At 43.2% G+C, this 26634-nt stretch overlaps 1 protein-coding gene across 2 annotated transcripts in view; it reads left to right on the forward strand.

Annotated features, from left to right (window-relative positions):
- The first annotated feature begins 18165 nt into the window (after nucleotides 1–18165).
- CARS1 (cysteinyl-tRNA synthetase 1) overlaps nucleotides 18166–26634 on the forward strand; it is a 55480-nt gene continuing 47011 nt past the window's right edge. Inside the window, exon 1 of one of the 2 annotated variants that reach the window (XM_063438839.1) lies at nucleotides 18166–18252. In XM_063438839.1, coding sequence (XP_063294909.1) covers nucleotides 18231–18252 — 22 coding nt within the window. In that variant the 5' untranslated portion in view covers nucleotides 18166–18230. The remainder of the gene's footprint in view (nucleotides 18253–26634) is intronic. The other variant, XM_063438840.1, reaches the window with a different exon arrangement.

Below are 26634 nucleotides of genomic sequence, written 5' to 3' on the forward strand. Positions count from 1 at the left end.
TGTGGCCACCTCTATCCTCACTCCCGTAGTGCCCCTATAAAACCCACTTATAAGTCTCACTACCACGTGATGCGGAAAACAAGCAATACCTACTTGAATCCCCCCAGGAAACAGAGTCCTCTGCCACAAGACTAAGCCCCCCTCACAAATAAACAGAAAGATTCCCTCAGCCTCCACACTTGAAGCTGCGGGTTACCACGTGCACAAAGAAGCTAGCTAGGCTCTCAAAGTGACACAAGAAGGATCACAGGAAATTATGAGTCTACACAAAATCCACAGTTCCAACACCCCTCTTTTTCCTTACAGCCACAGCCACGAGGCTCCTAAAAGAGGTAAACAGGTAAAGAAGACCCCCAGGAACGTATCCGCAGGTCCACCCCTCCTTTTCCTTACAACCACAACACCGTGGTTCCTAAAAGAGGTAAACAGGCAACAGAGACCCCCAGGAACGCATCCGCAGGTCACCCCCCTTTTTCCTTACAGCCACAGCCACGAGGCTCCTAAAAGAGGTAAACAGGCAAAGAAGACCCCCAGGAACGCATCCGCAGGTCAACCCCCCTTTTTCCTTACAACCACAACACCGTGGTTCCTAAAAGAGGTAAAACAGGCAACAGAAGACCCCCAGGAACGAATCCGCAGGTCCACCCCCCTTTATCCCAAAAGAGGTAAATACAAACAGATAGACACACACACTGAAGACCCAGGCAAGTCCCCTCAGGTCCACCCCCCTTTATCCCAAAAAGGGGAAAACAAGCAAGACAGAACCCCAGGCAAATCCCCTGCAGGTCCACCCCCCCTTTATCTCAAAATGGGGAAACAGGCAAACAATTCAAACACACCCAGGCAACAGATAGACAAAAATGCAGGTAAACAAGTGAGTAACGAGGCACCGGGCAAGATATTACCTGTCTTTGATGTCCTCCCGGGAAGCAGTCACAGACACGTGGACGGGTCAATCAAAGGGGCCGGAACATACCGGTGGCTCTGCAGAAGTCTCTACCGTGTACCTGGAGGTGATCAATCTCCTTTCCTTCCCCCCAGATTCCTCCGTCCACCCTTGTCTTCCTTAGGACGGCTCACCGGCCGGACATAGCCCGATGCCCCACGTTGGGCGCCAAGTTGTTATGGTACTTTTTGAAAGTAAACCAAAATGTTCAAATGTCTATCTGTTCCTGTCCAAATCAATAAAATTAAATTGCGTATATACGCTGAAGTAATTAAGTCTGACACACAAGGTTCAGGTTAAAATAACTTCAAGAAAGTTTATTGGCAAGTGAAGTAAAAGCGGGCGCGCAGGCCCTTTTAAGAGGCATTTTGCGTCATCATTGATTATTAGAATATCAGCAAATAAACATCATCAATTGGATTAATTGTTAAGTGTCGGTGTTAGTGTCTTACCTATTGGTTCAAAAAATTAAGAGGTTAGTCCCGTGTCCACCCACCAGAGGTGGGATTATTCTGGACACGGGTGGGGATAAGGGGGTCCTAAGCGTCATTTTACATGGTCAATGATATCAGGCTTCATGTCCAGGTGCAAGGTCTCTTATGAATAGAACATTTCATTACTACTGTGTTCTGTGGCCTTCAAACTATACTATCTTACAAGTTCTAAGGAGTAGCCAGCAAGTCTTAAGGAGTAACCAGCACCTCCTGGTATTTGTCCTTGCAGGAAAACACAGTCTTTGTCTACTGTACTAATTGGGTTGAGAAGTTCAGTCACGTAGTGTAGTTTTAAAATGAACAAGTCAAGTCATGAGGACAAAATGGAGGATTGAGGAAGTCAGGTTAAGAGGACAAAATGGAGGATCATTACAGTATAAAGTTAAAATGGAGTTAGTACAATAATTCAATACAAGTACAATAAGGATTTTTAATAATCCCACATCACCATATGGTCTCAAAGGCAACGTAACCAATCTGGCGAATTTCAATGTAAAAAAACTGAAATATGTAACACGCTATATTTGACCCTGTAACTTCCCAAAACACCATAAAACCTGTACATAGGGGGTACTGTTTTACACGCGAGACATCGCTGAATACAAATATGTGTATTGTATTGCAGTAAAAGCAAACAGTATTATGACATTCACAGTTAGAATGTCACGTAGAACTAAAAAAATTTAAAAAATTCTTATTTTCTCCCATTTTTAAAATATTTTTTTCATATTAAATTATGTTCCATACCTAAATATTTGATGTTAAACGAAAGCCCCGTTTCCCCTGAATAAAATGATATATAATAATGGGGGGTGCATTTAATATGAAAGAGGTGAATTATGGTTGGACAGACATATAGCGCAAATGCCAGGTTTTGTTTACGTTTTTTTGGATCACAACTTGTACATTTGGCTGCGGTCTTAAGGGGTTAATACATGGGTGTGTTTGTATGTAATGTTGCATTTACGTGCAGTGGTGTGTTTGGATGTAGTGTAGGCTTTTAAATGCGGATGTACATTTGTGTGTAGTATTGGTGTTGAGTGAAAGGTGTGTTTGAATGTTTGTATTTCATTTTGGAGTTTAAATTAATGTATGTAATGTTTGAATTTGTAGGGATGCGTTTGCATGTTGTTTTGGTTTTTGATTGCTGGGATGTATGCACATACACTGCCACATACATACTTACACAGATAAACGTACACATTAACACAGATACACACATATAAACACACTTACACATACACACACAGACACAAAGATACACAAACTGACACATGCACATACCTTGACACACAAATACACACACCGGCACAGACACACACACTCAGATACACAAAGTGACAAGCACACATACCTTGACACACATATACACATACACACAGATACACACACACACACACTCAGATATACACAGTGACAAGTTGACAAGTACACGCACCTTGGCACACATACACACACTGACACATATATACACACACTGGAACATAGATACAAACACTGGCACATACACACACACAGATACACACAAATTGAGACACTCAGATAAACACACCTTGACACACAGATACACACACAGATACTCATGCTGACACACAGATACACACAGGCACATGCACACATTGACACACACTGATACACAAACACACTAGCTCTTACAAACCCAGATACACACAGGCACATGCACACATTGACACACACTGATACACAAAAACACTAGCTCTTACAAACCCAGATACACACACTGGCTCATACACAGACACAAACACACACGTTGACACACAAATACACACACTGGCACACAGATACACACACTGATACACACACACACACACACACACACAGGTTCACACACTGGCACACAGATACACACACAGTAAGATATACACAGTGACACATACACACACCTTGACACACAGATACACAAACAGATACACACACACTGACACAGATACACACACTGGCACATACAGACACTGACAGACACAAACTGACACACCAATACACACACTGGCACTTACAAACCCAGGTACACACAGTGGAACATATACATACACAGGTACAAACACTGACACATACACACACACACACACACACTCAGATACACACACTGGCACATACTCAGACATTCAGATACACACAGTGACACATACACAGATGCACACACAGTTGCACACTCACTCACAGATACACACAGTGGCACATACACACACAGTGAAATTGGTCTAGATCAGGGGTTCCCAAACCAGTCCTCAAGAACCCCCTACCAGTCCAGGATTTAGGGGTTTCCCCTTTGTGTCTAAATAGTTTTTTTTTTTTTTCCAAAAACACCTTAGACACAATTGAGTAATCCTTAACCCCTTAAGGACACATGACATGTGTGACATGTCATGATTCCCTTTTATTCCAGAAGTTTGGTCCTTAAGGGGTTAAATCCTGGACTGTTAGGGGGCACTTGAGGACTGGATTGGGAACCACTGGTCTAGGTGAATATTCTTGTTCTTGGGTAGAACATTGGCTGTAGTCTCCCAAGTATAACAGTACCCCTCATGTACAGGTTTTTTTTTAAAGTTACAGAGTCAAATATAAGGCTTGCGTTTCAGTTTTTTCACATTGAAATTCACCAGATTAGTTACGTTGCCTTTGAGACCGTATAGTAGCCCAGGAATGAGAATTACCCCCATGATAGCCTACCATTTGCAATAGTAGACAACCCAAGGTATTGCAAACAGGGTATGTCCAGTCTTTTTTAGTAGCCACTTAGTCACAAACACTGGCCAAAATTGCCGTTCAAATTAGTTTTTTGCATTTTTCCACACAAACAAATATTAAAGGGGCACCCAGACCACTTCTGCCCATTGGAGTGGTCTTGATACCGGAGAAACTGACGGAAGCCAAGCACAGAGAGATGGACACAGGTTTCTTCAGGAAGGAAGAGATTCTTTATTGGATCACCGATCGGGACTCAGAGGGACTAGCGTCACCAAAATACAGCAAAGTCTGAGTACTGAATACATAGAGTACATTCCTTATATAGCACTGTAGCTCCTCCCACAATTAACTACACCCACACATACCCTTAACCTATTTAATAAATAGAGTCTAAACTCATCCATCCGGTCTAACCACGTGGCTCATCTGATACAAAGGAGAGGGACGCGTAATTCCAGTTCTTACATTCCTGCACCTGGTCAGTACAGTGATGACAGTATCTTAGCTACGTGTTATTAACTAACTGATACTACAAACACATATACATACATATGCCTTGTGGCAATCTTAGCCTGCTAAACTTGTATTTTACTGGAATTACATCACATTCCCCCCTTTGATGCCTCTGATATTTCACAATTACTTGAGGCATCACTTAACCTTGGTTTGCATATACCTCAGGTTACCATGAACCAGACCAGACTTATCTTATGATGTGAATCTTCAACATTCATCTTCTTGCATTGGTTCTCCCTGATCTAGAGCCTTATACTTATATATCGCCATTATCTGTGCAGCAGCCTTCCTCTCTGCTATACTTCCTATCAGGCTTTGCACAGACCTAACTACTAAGGGTATAAGACACGGTAGGAGTAGACACAACAGTAAAATCAGTAGGACTCCACCTACCACTGCCTTAAGCCCTCCAAACCACTCATACCAGCTACCAAACCAACTACTTGGATTGTACCCTTTCCATACCTGAGTAGGCACATGCACTAGTTTAACCATATGGCTAGTAAGCTCAGCTATTGCTTGCCCTTCGTCATCTATTTGAAGACAGCAATTGCTCAGGTTAAACTTCCCACATACACCTCCCTCTACTGCCAAAAGGTAATCCAAGGCTAATCTATTTTGGTACACTGCTGTCCTCATCCTGGTATTATGCTTCGCTAGAAGATTGAGTGCTTGTGAGGTCTCATTAGTAATAATCTCAACCACCGCCTGTAATCTTATAATACGGTTGAGCATATAAATTGGGGTTCTATAACCAAAGGTACCATCTTCTGCCCACGTGGCTGGCCCATAATAATCTATGATACGCTGGGGAGGCCATTCATTATCTTCCCAGGTGCCTATCTCTAAGGGTCCCCTTTTCTTCCTATGATTCACATCATACACTTTAACACCTAAAGTCTCACCTGTTTCAATCGGTAACAAGAAGAAGGATGGTTTGAGCATACCCAACACACATGCCCCTTCCCAGTCCTGTGGCAACTCCGAATAGGCTTTCTTACCACAGATCCAGTACAAATTTGCTGGGGCTCTCCAGGTAGATGTGATGGATAGATCAAACCACACATCCTTTAAATTGGCATATCTAGCAAACGGGTTAGATGGTTCTGAGACATTTGAAGCCGACCACCAAGTTGTATTCTTTGTATCATCATCATAAGCTTTTTGCCCTAGACAAGTTAATTCTCCTACAGAAGTATTATACATCATTCCTTTCCTTGCTATGCAAACATAACCTATGATGGAGGTCTTTAATCTCCACTCAGATTTACCTCTAACACTCATATGATAATCGGCTTGTGTAGATATTAATTGGTCAACTGCCTCAGAACCGGACATTACCTCCTTTGCTTCCCAAGGCCATTGGTCTCCCATGTTAGTACCTCCACACACATAGCAGTTGGTAACATTAAGACTACCGGCAATACTCTCAGCTAGGTCAATGAACAGGTTTTTAGCGTTATGGGGGATCTTATTATCTATACTCATCTCTTCATAAAAGGAATGGTATACTTGATGAGTCTGGGAGGATACCGTATCAGTCTCTATTCCTATAAACAATAATGTCCCAGGATCTAAACCCGTCCCGTATATCTGAAACCCAAATAAATTTCCATACTTATCTAAGAACTTGTCGGGGTTATTAATGAGTATATGGACTGGGTTGCATTCCATAGACTTACAATAAGGGCTAGTCGGCAACTTAGTCACTATCATGTCTTTGTCTACTGTCTGTCCCCAAGTCGCCCACCCCACACAAGACCAATATGGACAAAAGTTATAGTCTTTATTTGGGCATCTAGGACTCACATATTTATTTTTACTACTGGGACAAATATATTTATCATTAGACCCATACGTCCTCTCCCATCTAAGATCCCCACATACATTCCACGGTTTTCTACCACTTGATATCGCCTTACATGCATCAAATAGCAGAACACCCGAAGAATGTACGGATTCTAACACCGTCTTATTAATTAGGGTCCCCTGAGGATCTCCATTCCTGAGAGTCAACCAAATTGTACGAGGTTGATACTCTGGACTGAAGCACTTAGGTTCTCCTACTCCTAAATAGCACACACTATAGTCTATATTTAGGTATCTACATCTTGATACCTCTCCTTTACATTCGTATTGTGAATGCCAAATTAGGGTTTGGGAAATATGGTTACCTGTTCTCGTAGTCTTAATGCATACCTCACAGCTAGGAGTGTCGGTACCTCTACCTTCCTGAATATAAAAACACATATAAATAAACACAATCAAAAGCACATCTTTCGCCGTCATCCTCAGTCTTCGTCCGTGCGATGGAACCTCAGCTTCCAGGATGTGAGGGCTGCAGGGAATGGAGTTCTGCTCGTCTTCACAGGTGTCCCTTCGAGACTTTCCTGGCTTATACACTATGTGATGGTAAGCGGACAGGCTTTATTATGGCCTTCTCACTCACACCTGTAACAATAAAATTTGTAATCCACAATAATTCCTCGTTACTCCGACTGAGTAGTGCGTTTTAACCGGATCTTGCAGGGATTCTCTGGATCTACTGTAACTTGCCAAGAATCGACTGCTGCTGGTTTAACCCTGGAGTGATGTATCCACGGAGTCACTTCTGCTACTTTTATTGCTGTAGGGGTAGACAAAAGAACAACATAAGGACCTCTCCACTTGGGCCCTAACGGTACATTATTCCACTCTTTAATCCACACTTGATCTCCTGGATGATAACTATGAACAGGGGGATAAATATTCACAGGTAATCTATCTTGTACCCATTTCTGTACCTCCTCCATAGTCTTACCCAACTCTACAACCTGCTGCCGGGTAATTCCTTCTCCCAACTGACTCAAGTCCCCCCTTAAGTTACCAAGTACGGGAGGTGGTCGCCCATACATGATTTCAAAAGGAGAGAGGCCCATCCTTCTGGTAGGGGTACTGCGGATTCGCAATAAAGCTATGGGTAAGAGAACGTTCCACTTAAGTTGGGTTTCCTGACACATTTTAGCCAACTGGTTCTTTATAGTTCTATTCATTCTCTCTACCTTACCAGAACTCTGGGGTCTATATGCAGTATGAAGCCTCCACTTTATACCAAGCATATGAGTCAGTTGTTGTAGGCACTGATGAACAAAAGCTGGACCATTGTCCGATCCTATAGAACAGGGTAGTCCATATCGGGGTATTATTTCTCGTAGCAGGAATCTTACAACTTCTCCTGCTTTCTCTGTACGAGTAGGACATGCTTCTACCCAGCCTGAATAGGTGCACACAATTACCAACAGGTAACGATGTCCACCCGATTTAGGCATTACTGTAAAGTCTATTTGTAGATCGGACATGGGGAGTCCCCCCATAAACTGGACTCCTGGTGGCTTTACTGGTCCTTGTCTTGCATTATTCTTAGCACACGTTACACATCTGCGTACAATGGCCTGAGTCAAGTTGGACAATCTTGGTATGTAGAAATGTTTTCTAAGAGATTCTTCAGTACTGTCTCTCCCAGAATGTGTCCCGTTGTGATAATTTTGGACAATTTCTACCGCTAGCGATGCTGGTATAACTATTCTTCCATCTTCTAGCTGATACCACTTGTTCTCCAGATACTTTCCCGGTTCAGTCTTTAACCACTCCTCTTCTTGAGCTGTATAAACTGGAGTCCATTGGGACAGTGGAGTTGGTATAAGAGCAGCTATATGCCCCACATACTCCTGTCTTCCTGATTCAGCAGCACGCTTAGCTGCACTATCTGCCATCCGATTTCCCTTGGTTACATCACCATCACCTCTCAGATGTGCTCGACAATGAATAATACCGACTTCTTTCGGCTCCCACACTGCTTCCAATAGTTGTAGGATTTCAGCTGCGTACTTGATTTCTTTGCCCTCTGAATTCAGTAGTCCTCTTTCTTTATACAAAGCTCCGTGGGCATGAGTGGTTAAAAACGCATACTTAGAGTCCGTATAGATATTTACTCTTAAACCTTCAGCCAATTGTAACGCTCGTGTTAGTGCTATTAATTCTGCCTTTTGTGCTGATGTTCCTTTCGCCAGTGGCCGAGCTTCTATCACCTTGTCTATGGTTGTTACTGCATATCCTGCATAGCGGATCCCTTCTTTCACATAACTACTGCCGTCGGTGTAATATTGAACATCGGGGTTCTGGATGGGAAAATCACGAAGATCTGGTCTACTTGAAAATACTTCATCCATTACTTCCAAACAATCATGTTGACTTTCAGTAGGTTGCGGCAAAAGGGTAGCTGGATTTAAGGTGTTTACAGTCTCTAAATGCACTCTTGGGTTTTCACACAACATTGCTTGATACTTGGTCATACGGCTGTTACTAAACCAATGATTTCCTTTGTAATCCAACAACGTCTGTACTGCATGTGGGACTCGTACATAAAGTTCTTGACCCAGAGTGAGTTTATCGGCTTCAGCTACTAGCAGGGCGGCTGCAGCTACGGCTCTTAGACAAGGTGGAAGTCCGCTGGCCACTGCATCCAGTTGCTTAGACATGTAGGCAACAGGTCTTTGCCATGATCCCAAGTACTGTGTCAATACTCCCACAGCCATTCTTCTTTGCTCGTGTACATATAAGTAGAATGGTCGTGTGTGATCAGGTAGACCTAATGCTGGGGCACTCATCAAAGCCTTCTTCACATCTTCAAATGCCGTTTGCTGTTCTTGGGTCCATAAGAAGGGGTCGTGCTCTGTACCTTTGATGGCTGCGTACAGAGGTTTTGCCAGTATCGCATAGCTGGGAATCCATATCCTACAGAAGCCTGCTGCCCCCAAGAATTCTCGCACTTGTCTTCTATTCTTGGGTATTGGTATTTGGCAGACAGCTTCTTTTCTCTCTGGCCCCATAATTCTTTGACCTTCAGAGATATGGAATCCTAGATACTTGACAGTTGGCAAACACAACTGAGCCTTCTTTCTAGACACCTTGTATCCTGCCTTCCAGAGAATATGTAGTAGATCGTGCGTTGCTTGCTGACAGATTTCTTTTGTAACTGCTGCTATCAACAAGTCATCTACATATTGTAACAATACACATTCTCCTGGGATAGACTCGAAATCCAGTAGATCTTGACTTAGAGCTGAACCAAATAGGGTAGGTGAATTTTTAAACCCTTGGGGCAGTCTTGTCCAAGTCATTTGGCGTTTTGAGCCCGTTACAGCGTTCTCCCATTGGAAAGCGAAAATACATTGGCTTTCTGCGGCAATTCGGAGGCAAAAGAAGGCATCTTTGAGATCTAAGACTGTGAAGTAAGTAGCCCCGCCCGGAATTAAAGCAAGCAGGTTATATGGATTGGGTACAACTGGATGTATGCTAACAACCGCATCATTGACTGCTCTTAAGTCCTGTACAGGTCGATACTCATCTGTACCGGGCTTTTGAACAGGCAGCAATGGGGTGTTCCAGGGGGAAGTACAGAATTTTAGGATACCATACCGTATGAACTTATCCAGATAGGATTGGATGTTCTTCTTAGCCTTCTGCGGAATGTGATATTGTCTTAGGCTCACTGGATAAACCCCATGTTTCAGTTCAATTTTTATTGGTGGAATATTGCGGGCCAGTCCTGGTGGGTTGTTCTCTGCCCAAACTCCTGGTATATTAAACAATGTCTCATCACTCCTAGGGTTTTGGCTAGTCAACACTGTATAAAGTCGCCACTCTTCTTCCTTTGGTACGGATAAAGTCATAATACCTGAAGGTCCATTAAACTTTAAGGATGTTGTTCCATTTGGTAGGAACGTAATCTGCGCTTGTAATTTTGATAGCATATCACGTCCCAGCAATTGGACTGGACATTCAGGCATATAAAGGAATTGGTGTTTTACTACGTGGCCTCCCAATGTACAGAGTCGACTTTTAAGAACCGGTTTTTCAGCACTTCTTCCAGTTGCTCCTATCACAGTAATAGTCCTTCCAGATGGAGGAGCAACTAGATTAGTCACCACTGAATGTTCAGCACCAGTGTCGATCATGAACGCACTCCTTTTCCCCCCTATTGATACATCGACCATAGGCTCCGCTCGACCAAGGGGGATGGAGCCCGGTCGGTATCAATAGTCCTCCATGACCGTGTCAGCCAATCCTACAAAGTCCCTACCTTCTCTATCGCGGGACCTTTGCGCTGCTGGAATATACCTGTCTTCCCTAACACTTCCTCTGTTCCCATTACTCCCTCTATAACCATTACTCCCTCCGGGGCCTCCTCTACCTCTCGCTCTACCTCTAAAGTTTCCGTAGCCTGCCCTGGGCTGGTCTCTCTCGTACTGCTCTCTTTGCGGACATTCGTTCCTCCAATGCCCTTCTTCCTTGCAATACGCGCATTGATCCCTACTCAAAGGCTCCCTACTCCATCTATTATTGCCTCTATCTGGGCCCCGTTTATCTACGCCTGCGATCGCTACCGCTAGCATATCAGCCTTTTTACGCATCTTGCGCTCTTCCTCTTTCTTACTTTCTGTATCCCTGTTCATATAGACCTTATTAGCTACCTCCATTAGTTGGGTGATTGACATACCTGCAAACCCTTCTAGCTTTTGTAGCTTGCGCTTAATATCTCCGTAAGCTTGGCTGACAAAGGCGGAGTTCACCATTCGGGAATTGTCTGCGTCTTCCGGATTAAAGGGGGTGTACAAGCGGTACGCCTCCAATAATCGGTCATAAAAGACACTGGGCGCTTCATCGCTTTTCTGGATCACCTCAACTGTCTTCGACATGTTAATGGCTTTCTTTCCTCCGGCTTTCATGCCAGCAATTATAGCGTCTCTATAGGCTCTGAGTTGAACCATATCAGCACCATTTACGTTCCAATCGGGATCGGTGTTGGGATAGTGTGTCGCGGCCCATGCTGCTGGATTGGCTTGGTTCAAAGCACGGGCTCTATCCTCTAATGCTTTAATGGCTGCTTGATTTATTCTTGTCCTTTCCTCATTGTTAAATAAAGTCATTAGTAACTGCTGGCAATCAGCCCATGTCGGATTATGCGTCTGTACTATTGAGGTGAACAGATCAGTCATGGCTTGTGGTTTCTCAGTATACGAGGAATTATGGGTCTTCCAGTTTAAAAGGTCGGTAGTGGTGAAAGGGACATATACGAAGACAGGGTCAGCGTGTGCCATTTGACCTGCGGCATCGATATAAGCTGACCCGGGATTTAAGCGAAGAGGCATCTGATAGTGCTTTAATTGTTGGGCACCAGTCAACTGTCGGGTTTGGATGGGGCTACGTAGGGAAGCGTCAGTCATGGGTTCCGGTCGGGGAGAGATAGGGTATGGGGATGTGGGAGGTTGGTTTTGGGAAAAGGTAGTGAATAGAACACTTCGGGCCGAGCTAGATGAAGCTTGACCGGAAGTCTGAAGTGGCGCCAAATCAGGATATTCGTTTCTAATGGGGGTGGATTCTGGTTCCGGAAGGGGAGATTTAGTACGAGGGGGGGTGGATCCTGTACTGGAGGAGGAAGCGGAAGTGGATGAGGGTAATGAGGGGAGGGGTGCAGGACTTCCTGCGTTTGCGTCACTTCTTCTTAACGGAAAGTAAGGGGGCGGCAAAGGGATCTCGGACTCAGGGGGCGTGTCCAAAATGGGCCTAACACCAGCCCTAGTGGACGAACAAGTCCTAGCTACCATGAGGCGACACTGTTCCTCGTGGCATGTCCGGAGCCATTTTGGCGAGTCATTTACGGCCTGTCTCCAACAGTCAATATAAGGAAACTGGCCGTAAAGTTCAGGCCTACCCGATACAGCCACGTGTAAGCGCTGTACCAGAGTTGGATCCAAACTGCCACGTGGCGGCCATGCCGCAACCAAAGTAGGCCACTCCCTAGTACACAAAGTGACCAAACGTACAGGAGACATCTTTACCCCAAAATCACAAACTTTGAATCCCTTTTTAAAATTCTTAACCATACATCCTAAGGGATCCGGAATCGTTGACTGCGACGCACCCATACTTAACAATGGAACGTCGTCGACAACGAATACTATACACGCGTACTATTCAACAGTCACACCCGTTTCCTCTGGCAACAGCACCACGTGGTACGGTTACCAAGTGAAACGTACACAATAACAATAAACACTCAGGGAATTCCCGTACACACACAGCTGTTACACCAGTCACTATATAATCAATATTATGCCCTTTGGCGTAACTACACAGTCACCCACGCTATAATTCTCTATATACGAATTACCCGTCTATAACACACCCCAGTAACATCGTCTTTTACAAATAGCGGTTACAGTACGGTTAGCATAGGTCAAAGCACAAGTTAAGGTCACAATACAATTATTAGTGGTTATGGTGTTAAACATGCAATGGACGACAATGATTAGTACTTATTATATAATGTCAGTAAATATACAGGGTTATGGTACCGTGCACTATAATACAGCAACACACTATTAACACTCTCGCTAGACGGCTGAGCTCGCGCTATCTAACAAGATATACACTTTACTAAACAATCGTTAACACATTTACAATTCCCAACTAAACTATTGGCCAGTACCTTGAATGGACTACCTAAAACTATATACACCCGTTTTGGTTAGCCACACTGCCCAATCACCACATATACATAGCGAGCTAGAGATCCGAATTTACACAGGCGCCTCTTAGTCGCACTATACAACGAGCTAGAGATCCGAATTTACACAGGCGCCTCTTAGTCGTACTATCAAAAGTCTAGTGGGTTCCAAATTTACACGCCTTCCCACTTAGCCCAGATAGGATGAGAACTAGCGAACCGAATTTACACAGGCGCCGCTTAGTCTCCCGGTCCCTCCGACCTAGCGAACGTAATATACACCCTAGAACGCTAGTCTAGACAAGACACCGGTGTCCGGCTAGGGCTATCTTACACCAGGACCCCGCCTGACTAACCAAATCAAACGGTCTGACTAAAGAGCGTTCGATCGAGCGGTGCGCCTTCGCTCCTTCCCTCCGACAGAGGGGGCAGATACAGATTCAAAAACCCCTTTGGGCCTACCGCACAATCGGTATACCCCTAGCGGGTCCTGCCGTCTAAAACAGCAGTTATCTTACCTCCTCGTTCCTGAACCTGAGTTCACACTCATCGACGGGGACACCCCAGCACTTCTCACGTAGAGGCCGATGATCTCCTGGACAACAGACCAGTGGCGCCGAGACGAAGGGAGGTCCACGCAGAAGTTCAGGGGTGCAGCCGTAGAGAACGTGGGCAAAGATAGACCGTCTCACGCCTCTGCCTCTCAGCTACCGTTGAACGATGAGCTTCCCGGCCAATGCACCAAATGATACCGGAGAAACTGACGGAAGCCAAGCACAGAGAGATGGACACAGGTTTCTTCAGGAAGGAAGAGATTCTTTATTGGATCACCGATCGGGACTCAGAGGGACTAGCGTCACCAAAATACAGCAAAGTCTGAGTACTGAATACATAGAGTACATTCCTTATATAGCACTGTAGCTCCTCCCACAATTAACTACACCCACACATACCCTTAACCTATTTAATAAATAGAGTCTAAACTCATCCATCCGGTCTAACCACGTGGCTCATCTGATACAAAGGAGAGGGACGCGTAATTCCAGTTCTTACATTCCTGCACCTGGTCAGTACAGTGATGACAGTATCTTAGCTACGTGTTATTAACTAACTGATACTACAAACACATATACATACATATGCCTTGTGGCAATCTTAGCCTGCTAAACTTGTATTTTACTGGAATTACATCACAGTCTCAGTGCCAACTCCCACTACCCTTAACCCTGCAAGTGTAATTATTGCAGTTTTCATAAACTGCAATATTTACCTTGCAGGGTTAATTCCTCCTCTAGTGGCAGTCTACTAGACAGCCACTAGAGGGCTCTTCCGTGTTTATAGCACATGAAAAATATATAGCGTCGCTGGAGGACCTCCAGCATCACTGAAATCCCCATAGGAAAGCATTGAAAGCATTTTTCCTATTGGGAGGTCTAATGCGTGTGCGCGGCATTGCCACGCATGCACATTAGGTCTCCCCCGCCGGCAGCCGCGCATGCTCAATAGGTCTCCCCCGCCAGATGACGATGATAAGCGTGGGCGCTGGATACAGGTAAGTCGCTGAAGGGGTTTTAACCCCTTCAGCAACTTAGGATGGGGGGTGGGAGGGAGAGGGGACTTGCAGTGCCAGGAAAACAGTTTGTTTTCCTGGCACTGGAGAGCCCCTATAACACTAACTTTGGCCAGTGTTTGTGACCAAGTGGCTACTAAAAAAGACTGGACATACCCCATTTGCAATACCTTGGGTTGTCTACTATTGCAAATGGTATGCCATCATGGGGGTAATTCTCATTCCTGGGCTACCATATGGTCCAAAATGTTAACATATGCTGTCAATGCACTGAGATTTTGTCTCTTAACATATTACTAAATGCCTACCTGTTTTTAACCTATCATTGTTTCTAAAACTAATTGTAGGGAGAAAGCAAGCATAACCATATAATGTAAAACATCGATTTGCAGACATATACACTTGAACATCTTCCAGAATAAGGAAGCTACCAATGGCTGCAACCTCGCTTCTGAGAAGGCAGGTTGTGAAAAACCCTTGAGTGACTGCAAAAGATTTGCAGCAAGACTTGGTGGCAACACGGACTGAGGTTTCAGTGAGCACAGTAAGACATACACCACCACTGACCGAAAAGCACAAGAAAAGTCGACTGCAATATGCTCAAAATCATAGAAATAAGCCACAGAGGTTTTGGGATTGTGTTATGTCGAGCGATGAAACAAAACTGCAACTTTTGGGCCCAATGGATCAGCAGTATGTCTGGAGGAAGAAGAATGAAGCATAGACTGAAAAGAACACTCTGCCTGTAGCTAAGAATGGTGGTGACTTCGTTGAGAAATAATGATATCGGATTGTACTTGGAATCTAGCGATATGTGTTTGTAATGTGTTTTAAACCCAGAAGCCATTTTTCGTGGACCTCAAGACACAAGTTTTTTAGCATACTTGGACCTCTGGAAATAATTTTTTTTTATGTTGGTGTCAGTGATGGTATAGTTGATGATAGACTCCTGGACCTTTGAGAGAAATTGGATGCTTCAACTAAGATCTGTCAGTAGGATATTACTTGAGAATACAGAAACAGTTTAAGGCTCTTGAAATATCTAGTAACTCCTAACTATTCTTATTTTCTGTAATATTGATCACCGTCTGGAAGATTGGAGTGCATGGGAGGTATAATTATAATATATTTATTATCTATTCATAACTATTCAAGTTAAAACCCTGTTCTGTCAATTTCATGATTCCAGCGCTGAGGGACGTTGTCACTGGTTCAGGCTGCGCCTCCTCTCCTCCCCCACAGACAGGAGGACCTAATGCGCATGTGCAGCAATGGATGCGCTCGCATTAAGACTTCCCCCATAGTAAAGCATTGAATAATGCTTTCATCTGGGGTGTCGATTGACGCTGGATGTCCTAATGCATACCGTGAGGACGTCGAGCATCAGTTAGGTCACCAAAAATCGCTTTTAGTGGTTGTCTAGTTATTAGACACTGACAGTTACTAGAGGTGGAGTTAAACCAGGCAGATGATTATTGCGGTTTATCAAAAACTGCAATTATTACCATTGCAGGGTTAAGGAACCTGCGACACTGCACCCAGACCACTGCAGTGAGCTGAAGTGGTCTGGGTGCCTATTATGGTTGTTACCTGGCTGGTACTTTACCGGCACAGCCAGTACAGTATTTGATGCCGTGTGGCCAAAGCCGGTATTGTAAATATACCAACAATGCAATTGCCTGTATTTTTCTTACAGGATAATGTTCTGCAATACCGGCCACCAGGTTGTGCAGTATTCTCAGGCAGAGCAAGAGTGCCCTCTCCACTGACAGAATCCACATGGGAGGAGTGGGAAGAATTGGAGCTACAGGACAAGGGGAAGCATGTCAGCAGGACCTAAGTCCAGGGAGCAGGTACATGTGTGTGTCTGACTGTCAGTGTGTATGTGTGTCTGTTAGTGTGTGTTTGTATGAGTGTGTCTGTCTGTCAGTGAGTGTGTGCGGGCATCAGAGAGTGTGTGTGTTTCATTGTATGTGTCTGGCAGTAAGTGCATCTGTTTAGGTAGCTGCCCCCCTCTGATCGCATATGGTGTTTTTACTCACCTTTGTTCCCACGCCGTGCAGGTCATTCTTTATGATCTCAGCTAATTCAATGCTTTACTGCATGAAAGAATTGGGAGGATATTGCGCATGCGCAACAAAACACCATGCTACGCCAATCATCATCTCCTCATTGAAGAACATTTAGCGCCTCCATGCAGAGCATAGAGATGCTGAACGTAGGTGCTGCACTGACCCTGGACTCTCTAGTAGCCGTCTGAGTGACTGTCACTAGAGGTGTTACCACTAGGCAGCAATATAAACACTGCCTTTTCAAAGAAAAGGTAGTGTTTATATTGAAAAGCCTGCAGAGACTGACTATAGACACAAGCACAACTACTATAAGCTGTAGTGGTTCTGGTGGCTATAGTGTCCCTTAAAGAATTGCATTTTTCTCATTGAAAATTAAACTTTGTTAGTTTAAAAAAACTGTCTCCTAACTTTTTTAGCTGGCTCCTAACAGATTTGTCAAGCCCTGTATTCAGCAGTCTCTGTGTGTATTCTGCAGTTGGCGTGTGAGATAAATGGCATGTACACGCATTGTTATATACTATATACACACAATAACATTTACAGACATAGTAGACACACTCAGACAACAGTATGCACTCACTATTATACACATTTAGATGATACACTACTCAACACACACTCATTCTGAAAGTACACACACTGCCTCCCATACACAATGCTATATTCAGTCAGGTAAGTACACACATTGTAAGTAGTATATTAGTGATTTAGGGAATTTTCTCCTTCCAAAAATTCTCATTCTTTTATGTACGTCGTGTCCTGTGATGACACGCATTTATAATTAATTATGCAAATTAGCATGGACAGTATTTTTCCCCCCCAAAAAAGGTGACAACCCCAGAGCCTAAAGTGTCCTTTTAAACTAATTTTTATTTATCAGTAAAAACTTGCCCTACCGTATCCTGTTCTAACCTAGAGATCGCTAGGCGGACTACACTTCTCATGATGCTCAGACAGCCAGATTACCATAGCTGTAGGTTTGCTACATAACCAGTAGATATACTATATAAACCTAAGCAGGTGACATACTTGAAAACGAGAGAAATCTCAATGTATCTTTCCTGGTAAAATATTTTATAAATAATAAATAGTCTTACAATGTGATAAAATGCCTTTATTTCCCCAATATTGCACTATTCTCACAATAAATGTGTGATTTGAAAGGTGACACATTGTGCTCAGTGGTTTATACACTACAATGATATATAATGATATGTGAGCATATTGTATAACTAATATTGCAGGGAAGAGGCAGCACAGCTAGGCCGCAGCGGCCCGGTTGCTAGGTAACGCACACAGACCGGAAGTCCGCCCAGAACCGCTTCCGGACACGTTCTGTTGATGGTTGCATCAGAATTTGCCGGAATCGCTGAGAATGGCAGCTGCTGGGGATCAGAGTAAGTATACCGGCGGGTCAGAGTCAGGGAGTGTCAGTGGGAGACAGCACGAACAGTGTGTAATGACCATGTGATAACATGCTGCATGGGGGACAGTGACATGTGTTGCCTGTCATTGTACATTGCACTATATGGACTGCTTCTTATAGCCTGACCTGTGTGTGATTATTATATGGACTGCTTCTTACAGCCTGACCTGTGTGTGATTATTATATGGACTGCTTCTTACAGCCTGTGTGTGATTATTATATGGACTGCTTCTTACAGCCTGACCTGTGTGTGATTATTATATGGACTGCTTCTTACAGCCTGACCTGTGTGTGATTATTATATGGACTGCTTCTTACAGCCTGACCTGTGTGTGATTATTATATGGACTGCTTGTTACAGCATGACCTGTGTGTGATTATTATATGGACTGCTTCTTACAGCCTGACCTGTGTGTGATTATAATATGGACTGCTTCTTACAGCCTGACCTGTGTGTGATTATTATATGGACTGTTTCTTACAGCCTGACCTGTGTGATTAATTTGTGGACTGCTTCTTACAGCCTGTCCTTTGTGTGATTATTATATGGACTGCTTCTTACAGCCTGTGTGTGATTTATTATATGGACTGCTTCTTACAGCATGACCTGTGTGTGATTATTATATGGACTGTTTCTTACAGCCTGACCTGTGTGATTAATTTATGGACTGCTTCTTACAGCCTGTCCTTTGTGTGATTATTATATTGACTGCTTCTTACAGCCTGACCTGTGTGTGATTATTATATGGACTGCTTCTTATAGCCTGACCTGTGTGTGATTATTATATGGACTGCTTCTTATAGCCTGACCTGTGTGTGATTATTATATGGACTGCTTCTTATAGCCTGACCTGTGTGTGATTATTATTATATGGACTGCTTCTTACAGCCTGACCTGTGTGTGATTATTATATGGACTGCTTCTTACAGCCTGACCTGTGTGTGATTATTATATGGACTGCTTCTTACAGCCTGACCTGTGTGTGATTATTATATGGACTGCTTGTTACAGCATGACCTGTGTGTGATTATAATATGGACTGCTTCTTACAGCCTGACCTGTGTGTGATTATTATATAGACTGCTTCTTACAGCATGACCTGTGTGTGATTATTATATAGACTGCTTCTTACAGCATGACCTGTGTGTGATTATTATATAGACTGCTTCTTACAGCATGACCTGTGTGTGATTATTATATAGACTGCTTCTTACAGCATGACCTGTGTGTGATTATTATATGGACTGCTTCTTACAGCATGACCTGTGTGTGATTATTATATGGACTGCTTCTTACAGCCTGACCTGTGTGTGATTATTATATGGACTGCTTCTTACAGCCTGACCTGTGTGTGATTATTATATGGACTGCTTCTTACAGCCTGACCTGTGTGTGATTATTATATGGACTGCTTCTTACAGCCTGACCTGTGTGTGATTATTATATGGACTGCTTCTTACAGCCTGACCTGTGTGTGATTATTATATGGACTGCTTCTTACAGCCTGACCTGTGTGTGATTATTATATGGACTGCTTCTTACAGCCTGACCTGTGTGTGATTATTATATGGACTGCTTCTTACAGCCTGACCTGTGTGTGATTATTATATGGACTGCTTCTTACAGCCTGACCTGTGTGTGATTATTATATGGACTGCTTCTTACAGCCTGACCTGTGTGTGATTATTATATGGACTGCTTCTTACAGCCTGACCTGTGTGTGATTATTATATGGACTGCTTCTTACAGCCTGACCTGTGTGTGATTATTATATGGACTGCTTCTTACAGCCTGACCTGTGTGTGATTATTATATGGACTGCTTCTTACAGCCTGACCTGTGTGTGATTATTATATGGACTGCTTCTTACAGCCTGACCTGTGTGTGATTATTATATGGACTGCTTCTTACAGCCTGACCTGTGTGTGATTATTATATGGACTGCTTCTTACAGCCTGACCTGTGTGTGATTTATTATATGGACTGCTTCTTACAGCCTGACCTGTGTGTGATTATTATATGGACTGCTTCTTACAGCCTGTGTGTGATTATTATATGGACTGCTTCTTACAGCCTGACCTGTGTGTGATTATTATATGGACTGCTTCTTACAGCCTGTGTGTGATTATTATATGGACTGCTTCTTACAGCCTGACCTGTGTGTGATTATTATATGGACTGCTTCTTACAGCCTGACCTGTGTGTGATTATTATATGGACTGCTTCTTACAGCCTGACCTGTGTGTGATTATTATATGGACTGCTTCTTGCAGCCTGACCTGTGTGTGATTATTATATGGACTGCTTCTTGCAGCCTGACCTGTGTGTGATTATTATATGGACTGCTTCTTACAGCATGACCTGTGTGTGATTATTATATGGACTGCTTCTTACAGCCTGACCTGTGTGTGATTATTATATGGACTGTTTCTTGCAGCCTGACCTGTGTGTGATTATTATATGGACTGCTTCTTACAGCATGACCTGTGTGTGATTATTATATGGACTGCTTCTTACAGCATGACCTGTGTGTGATTATTATATGGACTGCTTCTTACAGCATGACCTGTGTGTGATTATTATATGGACTGCTTCTTACAGCCTGACCTGTGTGTGATTATTATATGGACTGCTTCTTACAGCCTGACCTGTGTGTGATTATTATATGGACTGCTTCTTACAGCCTGACCTGTGTGTGATTATTATATGGACTGCTTCTTACAGCCTGACCTGTGTGTGATTATTATATGGACTGCTTCTTACAGCCTGACCTGTGTGTGATTATTATATGGACTGCTTCTTACAGCATGACCTGTGTGTGATTATTATATGGACTGCTTCTTACAGCCTGACCTGTGTGTGATTATTATATGGACTGCTTCTTACAGCCTGACCTGTGTGTGATTATTATATGGACTGCTTCTTACAGCATGACCTGTGTGTGATTATTATATGGACTGCTTCTTACAGCATGACCTGTGTGTGATTATTATATGGACTGCTTCTTACAGCCTGACCTGTGTGTGATTATTATATGGACTGCTTCTTATAGCCTGACCTGTGTGTGATTATTATATGGACTGCTTCTTAAAGCCTGTGTGTGATTATTATATGGACTGCTTCTTACAGCCTGTGTGTGATTATTATATGGACTGTTTCTTACAGCCTGACCTGTGTGATTAATTTATGGACTGCTTCTTACAGCCTGTCCTTTGTGTGATTATTATATTGACTGCTTCTTACAGCCTGACCTTCTTTGGTTGTCATTTGAACTAATTAGCAGTCTTTCATGTGCTTAGTGGATTAGTTTGATCCAGGAGCATTTTACTGCCATCCTTTACAGCATTGGTATTTTCCAACGAATGATAGCTGGGACAGACTAGTGAATAGACTGTCAATTACTGAATCACCATATCGGTGTTTCGACTAAGACTACTAAGCCTGCATTATCATCTGCCGCCTATAACTGACAGTAGCAGTTTTCTCTATAGGGCTGCATGGACCATTTATCTATAGTTAAGCCGATATTTAGGTCTTACAATACCTAGACCATCTTGTACCTAAGATTACAAGTCTGTTTAGCACCTATTTTTATACTCACCTTTTGGTCTATACACTTAGCACTGTTGTGGGTTTTTCACAGTTGTGTGAGGGGCAAAATAAGGCCGTATAAGAATTAAAGGGGAAATAAGTCGGTTGGGGTGTGCCGGAACAGACGTCGTGGTAGGCCTGTAATAAAAGAGGGCCCACCCATGAGGTGTAATGAAAGTTTAGAGAGGGAGTGGAGGGTGGGGACATGCTAATCGCTAAAAAACGTAAGGGACGGAGGAAGGTGAGTAGGGGGGTTTAAATAGGGAACATGCCCCTCCCACAACTGCAGGCCAAGCCTTTACATTTGTGTGAGGGGCAAAATAAGGCCGTATAAGAATTAAAGGGGAAATAAGTCGGTTCGGGTGTGCCGGAACCGACGTCGTGGTAGGCCTGTAATAAAAGAGGGCAAAAATTGGATACTTGTCAGAAATGAAAAACAATCAACAAAACCTAATTGCCTAGCTGTATGGTGAATGCCAATCAAGTAAATAGTTACCTGGTGCTTTAACCGGCACTCTTGATTGTGCAAGGGGAAGTAAGGTATGTTAAATGTGTTGGCCCTCTAGGGTAGTCTAAGTGTGGGGGTAGAGAAAGTAAAGATAGGTGAGACTTCCTGAGATAATGCTACAAAAAAGACGTGGTGGCTGTGGGAAAGTATGTGATACCCAAAACTGAGGAAGCAGGTATAGTGGCTCAAAACTAGATTACATAGAGAAGTGACTAGTTCCCACTAAGTACAGCCTTACTGACATTTGTGTTTAAAAACGGTTGATCCAAAAGAAGGCGAAAAACCCAGTTTGAAGAGCTGCCAATTTGCAACAAGCTGGGAAAAAATTCCTTCTTGACCCCTATAATGGCAGTCAGAATTTCCTTGGATCAAGCAGCTATTGCCCTACATTGAAAGTTGATGCCTGGTTCGTAGTGTCAGGCATTTAGTAGGTCTGATAGTGGTAGAGATACTTGGATGTCAATGTGAATTCTGTAAATTTTAAATTTACGGAACCTAAAACGCCTTGAGTATAGTATGAGGACATGAAACTGCGTATGAATAGTAAACCTGTACAACATGAGGAGTTGTAAACCGGATAGGTAGAGTTGATGCAAGTTAGAGGTGGCAAAAGAAGCAAAACCAAAAACCACAGACAACATAGCAACAGGAACAGTATCGGTATACGCGAAGAAGGAGCCTCAAAAAGGGGAAGAAGGCCCTAACACACGTACCACGAGCGTGGAAAAAGAGCCAGACGTGAAAAAAAGATGACGACCACGAGCTAACAAGGCTGGCAGCCCGTGGTCGGGCCCTAAAATGCAGGGAACGGCGACAGCTATGGGAGAGTAGGAGTAACCAAAATGCCACAGCGCGATGAGTACCAGACCTAGCCAGAGAGCTCAGGCCGAGAAAGCCAAGCCAGTCGCCGAGCAACGGAGACCTAATAGAAAACCAGACGAATACAGCCTGACGAATTACAGCCTGACCTGTGTGTGATTATTATGTGGACTGCTTCTTACAGCCTGACCTGTGTGTGATTATTATGTGGACTGCTTCTTACAGCCTAACCTGTGTGTGATTATTATGTGGACTGCTTCTCACAGCCTAACCTGTGTGTGATTATTATGTGGACTGCTTCTCACAGCCTGTGTGTGATTATTATATGGACTGCTTCTTACAGCATGACCTGTGTGTGATTATTATATGGACTGCTTCTCACAGCATGACCTGTGTGTGATTATTATATGGACTGCTTCTTACAGCATGACCTGTGTGTGGATATTATATGGACTGCTTCTTACAGCCTGACCTGTGTGTGATTATTATATGGACTGCTTCTTACAGCCTGACCTGTGTGTGATTATTATATGGACTGCTTCTTACAGCCTGACCTGTGTGTGATTATTATATGGACTGCTTCTTACAGCCTGACCTGTGTGTGATTATTATATGGACTGCTTCTTACAGCCTGTGTGTGATTATTATATGGACTGCTTCTTACAGCCTGTGTGTGATTATTATATGGACTGCTTCTTACAGCCTGTGTGTGATTATTATATGGACTGCTTCTTACAGCCTGACCTGTGTGTGATTATTATATGGACTGCTTCTTACAGCATGACCCGTGTGTGATTATTATATGGACTGCTTCTTACAGCCTGACCTGTGTGTGATTATTATATGGACTGCTTCTTACAGCATGACCTGTGTGTGATTATTATATGGACTGCTTCTTATAGCCTGACCTGTGTGTGATTATTATATGGACTGCTTCTTATAGCCTGACCTGTGTGTGATTATTATATGGACTGCTTCTTATAGCCTGACCTGTGTGTGATTATTATTATATGGACTGCTTCTTACAGCCTGACCTGTGTGTGATTATTATATGGACTGCTTCTTACAGCCTGACCTGTGTGTGATTATTATATGGACTGCTTGTTACAGCATGACCTGTGTGTGATTATAATATGGACTGCTTCTTACAGCCTGACCTGTGTGTGATTATTATATAGACTGCTTCTTACAGCATGACCTGTGTGTGATTATTATATAGACTGCTTCTTACAGCATGACCTGTGTGTGATTATTATATAGACTGCTTCTTACAGCATGACCTGTGTGTGATTATTATATAGACTGCTTCTTACAGCATGACCTGTGTGTGATTATTATATGGACTGCTTCTTACAGCCTGACCTGTGTGTGATTATTATATGGACTGCTTCTTACAGCCTGACCTGTGTGTGATTATTATATGGACTGCTTCTTACAGCCTGACCTGTGTGTGATTATTATATGGACTGCTTCTTACAGCCTGACCTGTGTGTGATTATTATATGGACTGCTTCTTACAGCCTGACCTGTGTGTGATTATTATATGGACTGCTTCTTACAGCCTGACCTGTGTGTGATTATTATATGGACTGCTTCTTACAGCCTGACCTGTGTGTGATTATTATATGGACTGCTTCTTACAGCCTGACCTGTGTGTGATTATTATATGGACTGCTTCTTACAGCCTGACCTGTGTGTGATTATTATATGGACTGCTTCTTACAGCCTGACCTGTGTGTGATTATTATATGGACTGCTTCTTACAGCCTGACCTGTGTGTGATTATTATATGGACTGCTTCTTACAGCCTGACCTGTGTGTGATTATTATATGGACTGCTTCTTACAGCCTGACCTGTGTGTGATTATTATATGGACTGCTTCTTACAGCCTGACCTGTGTGTGATTATTATATGGACTGCTTCTTACAGCCTGACCTGTGTGTGATTATTATATGGACTGCTTCTTACAGCCTGACCTGTGTGTGATTATTATATGGACTGCTTCTTACAGCCTGACCTGTGTGTGATTATTATATGGACTGCTTCTTACAGCCTGACCTGTGTGTGATTTATTATATGGACTGCTTCTTACAGCCTGTGTGTGATTATTATATGGACTGCTTCTTACAGCCTGTGTGTGATTATTATATGGACTGCTTCTTACAGCCTGACCTGTGTGTGATTATTATATGGACTGCTTCTTACAGCCTGTGTGTGATTATTATATGGACTGCTTCTTACAGCCTGACCTGTGTGTGATTATTATATGGACTGCTTCTTACAGCCTGACCTGTGTGTGATTATTATATGGACTGCTTCTTACAGCCTGACCTGTGTGTGATTATTATATGGACTGCTTCTTGCAGCCTGACCTGTGTGTGATTATTATATGGACTGCTTCTTGCAGCCTGACCTGTGTGTGATTATTATATGGACTGCTTCTTACAGCATGACCTGTGTGTGATTATTATATGGACTGCTTCTTACAGCCTGACCTGTGTGTGATTATTATATGGACTGTTTCTTGCAGCCTGACCTGTGTGTGATTATTATATGGACTGCTTCTTACAGCATGACCTGTGTGTGATTATTATATGGACTGCTTCTTACAGCATGACCTGTGTGTGATTATTATATGGACTGCTTCTTACAGCATGACCTGTGTGTGATTATTATATGGACTGCTTCTTACAGCCTGACCTGTGTGTGATTATTATATGGACTGCTTCTTACAGCCTGACCTGTGTGTGATTATTATATGGACTGCTTCTTACAGCCTGACCTGTGTGTGATTATTATATGGACTGCTTCTTACAGCCTGACCTGTGTGTGATTATTATATGGACTGCTTCTTACAGCCTGACCTGTGTGTGATTATTATATGGACTGCTTCTTACAGCATGACCTGTGTGTGATTATTATATGGACTGCTTCTTACAGCCTGACCTGTGTGTGATTATTATATGGACTGCTTCTTACAGCCTGACCTGTGTGTGATTATTATATGGACTGCTTCTTACAGCATGACCTGTGTGTGATTATTATATGGACTGCTTCTTACAGCATGACCTGTGTGTGATTATTATATGGACTGCTTCTTACAGCCTGACCTGTGTGTGATTATTATATGGACTGCTTCTTATAGCCTGACCTGTGTGTGATTATTATATGGACTGCTTCTTAAAGCCTGTGTGTGATTATTATATGGACTGCTTCTTACAGCCTGTGTGTGATTATTATATGGACTGTTTCTTACAGCCTGACCTGTGTGATTAATTTATGGACTGCTTCTTACAGCCTGTCCTTTGTGTGATTATTATATTGACTGCTTCTTACAGCCTGACCTTCTTTGGTTGTCATTTGAACTAATTAGCAGTCTTTCATGTGCTTAGTGGATTAGTTTGATCCAGGAGCATTTTACTGCCATCCTTTA

This window comes from Pelobates fuscus, chromosome 12, assembly GCF_036172605.1.
Source record: "Pelobates fuscus isolate aPelFus1 chromosome 12, aPelFus1.pri, whole genome shotgun sequence".
In the NCBI taxonomy this organism is placed as follows: Eukaryota; Metazoa; Chordata; class Amphibia; order Anura; family Pelobatidae; genus Pelobates; species Pelobates fuscus.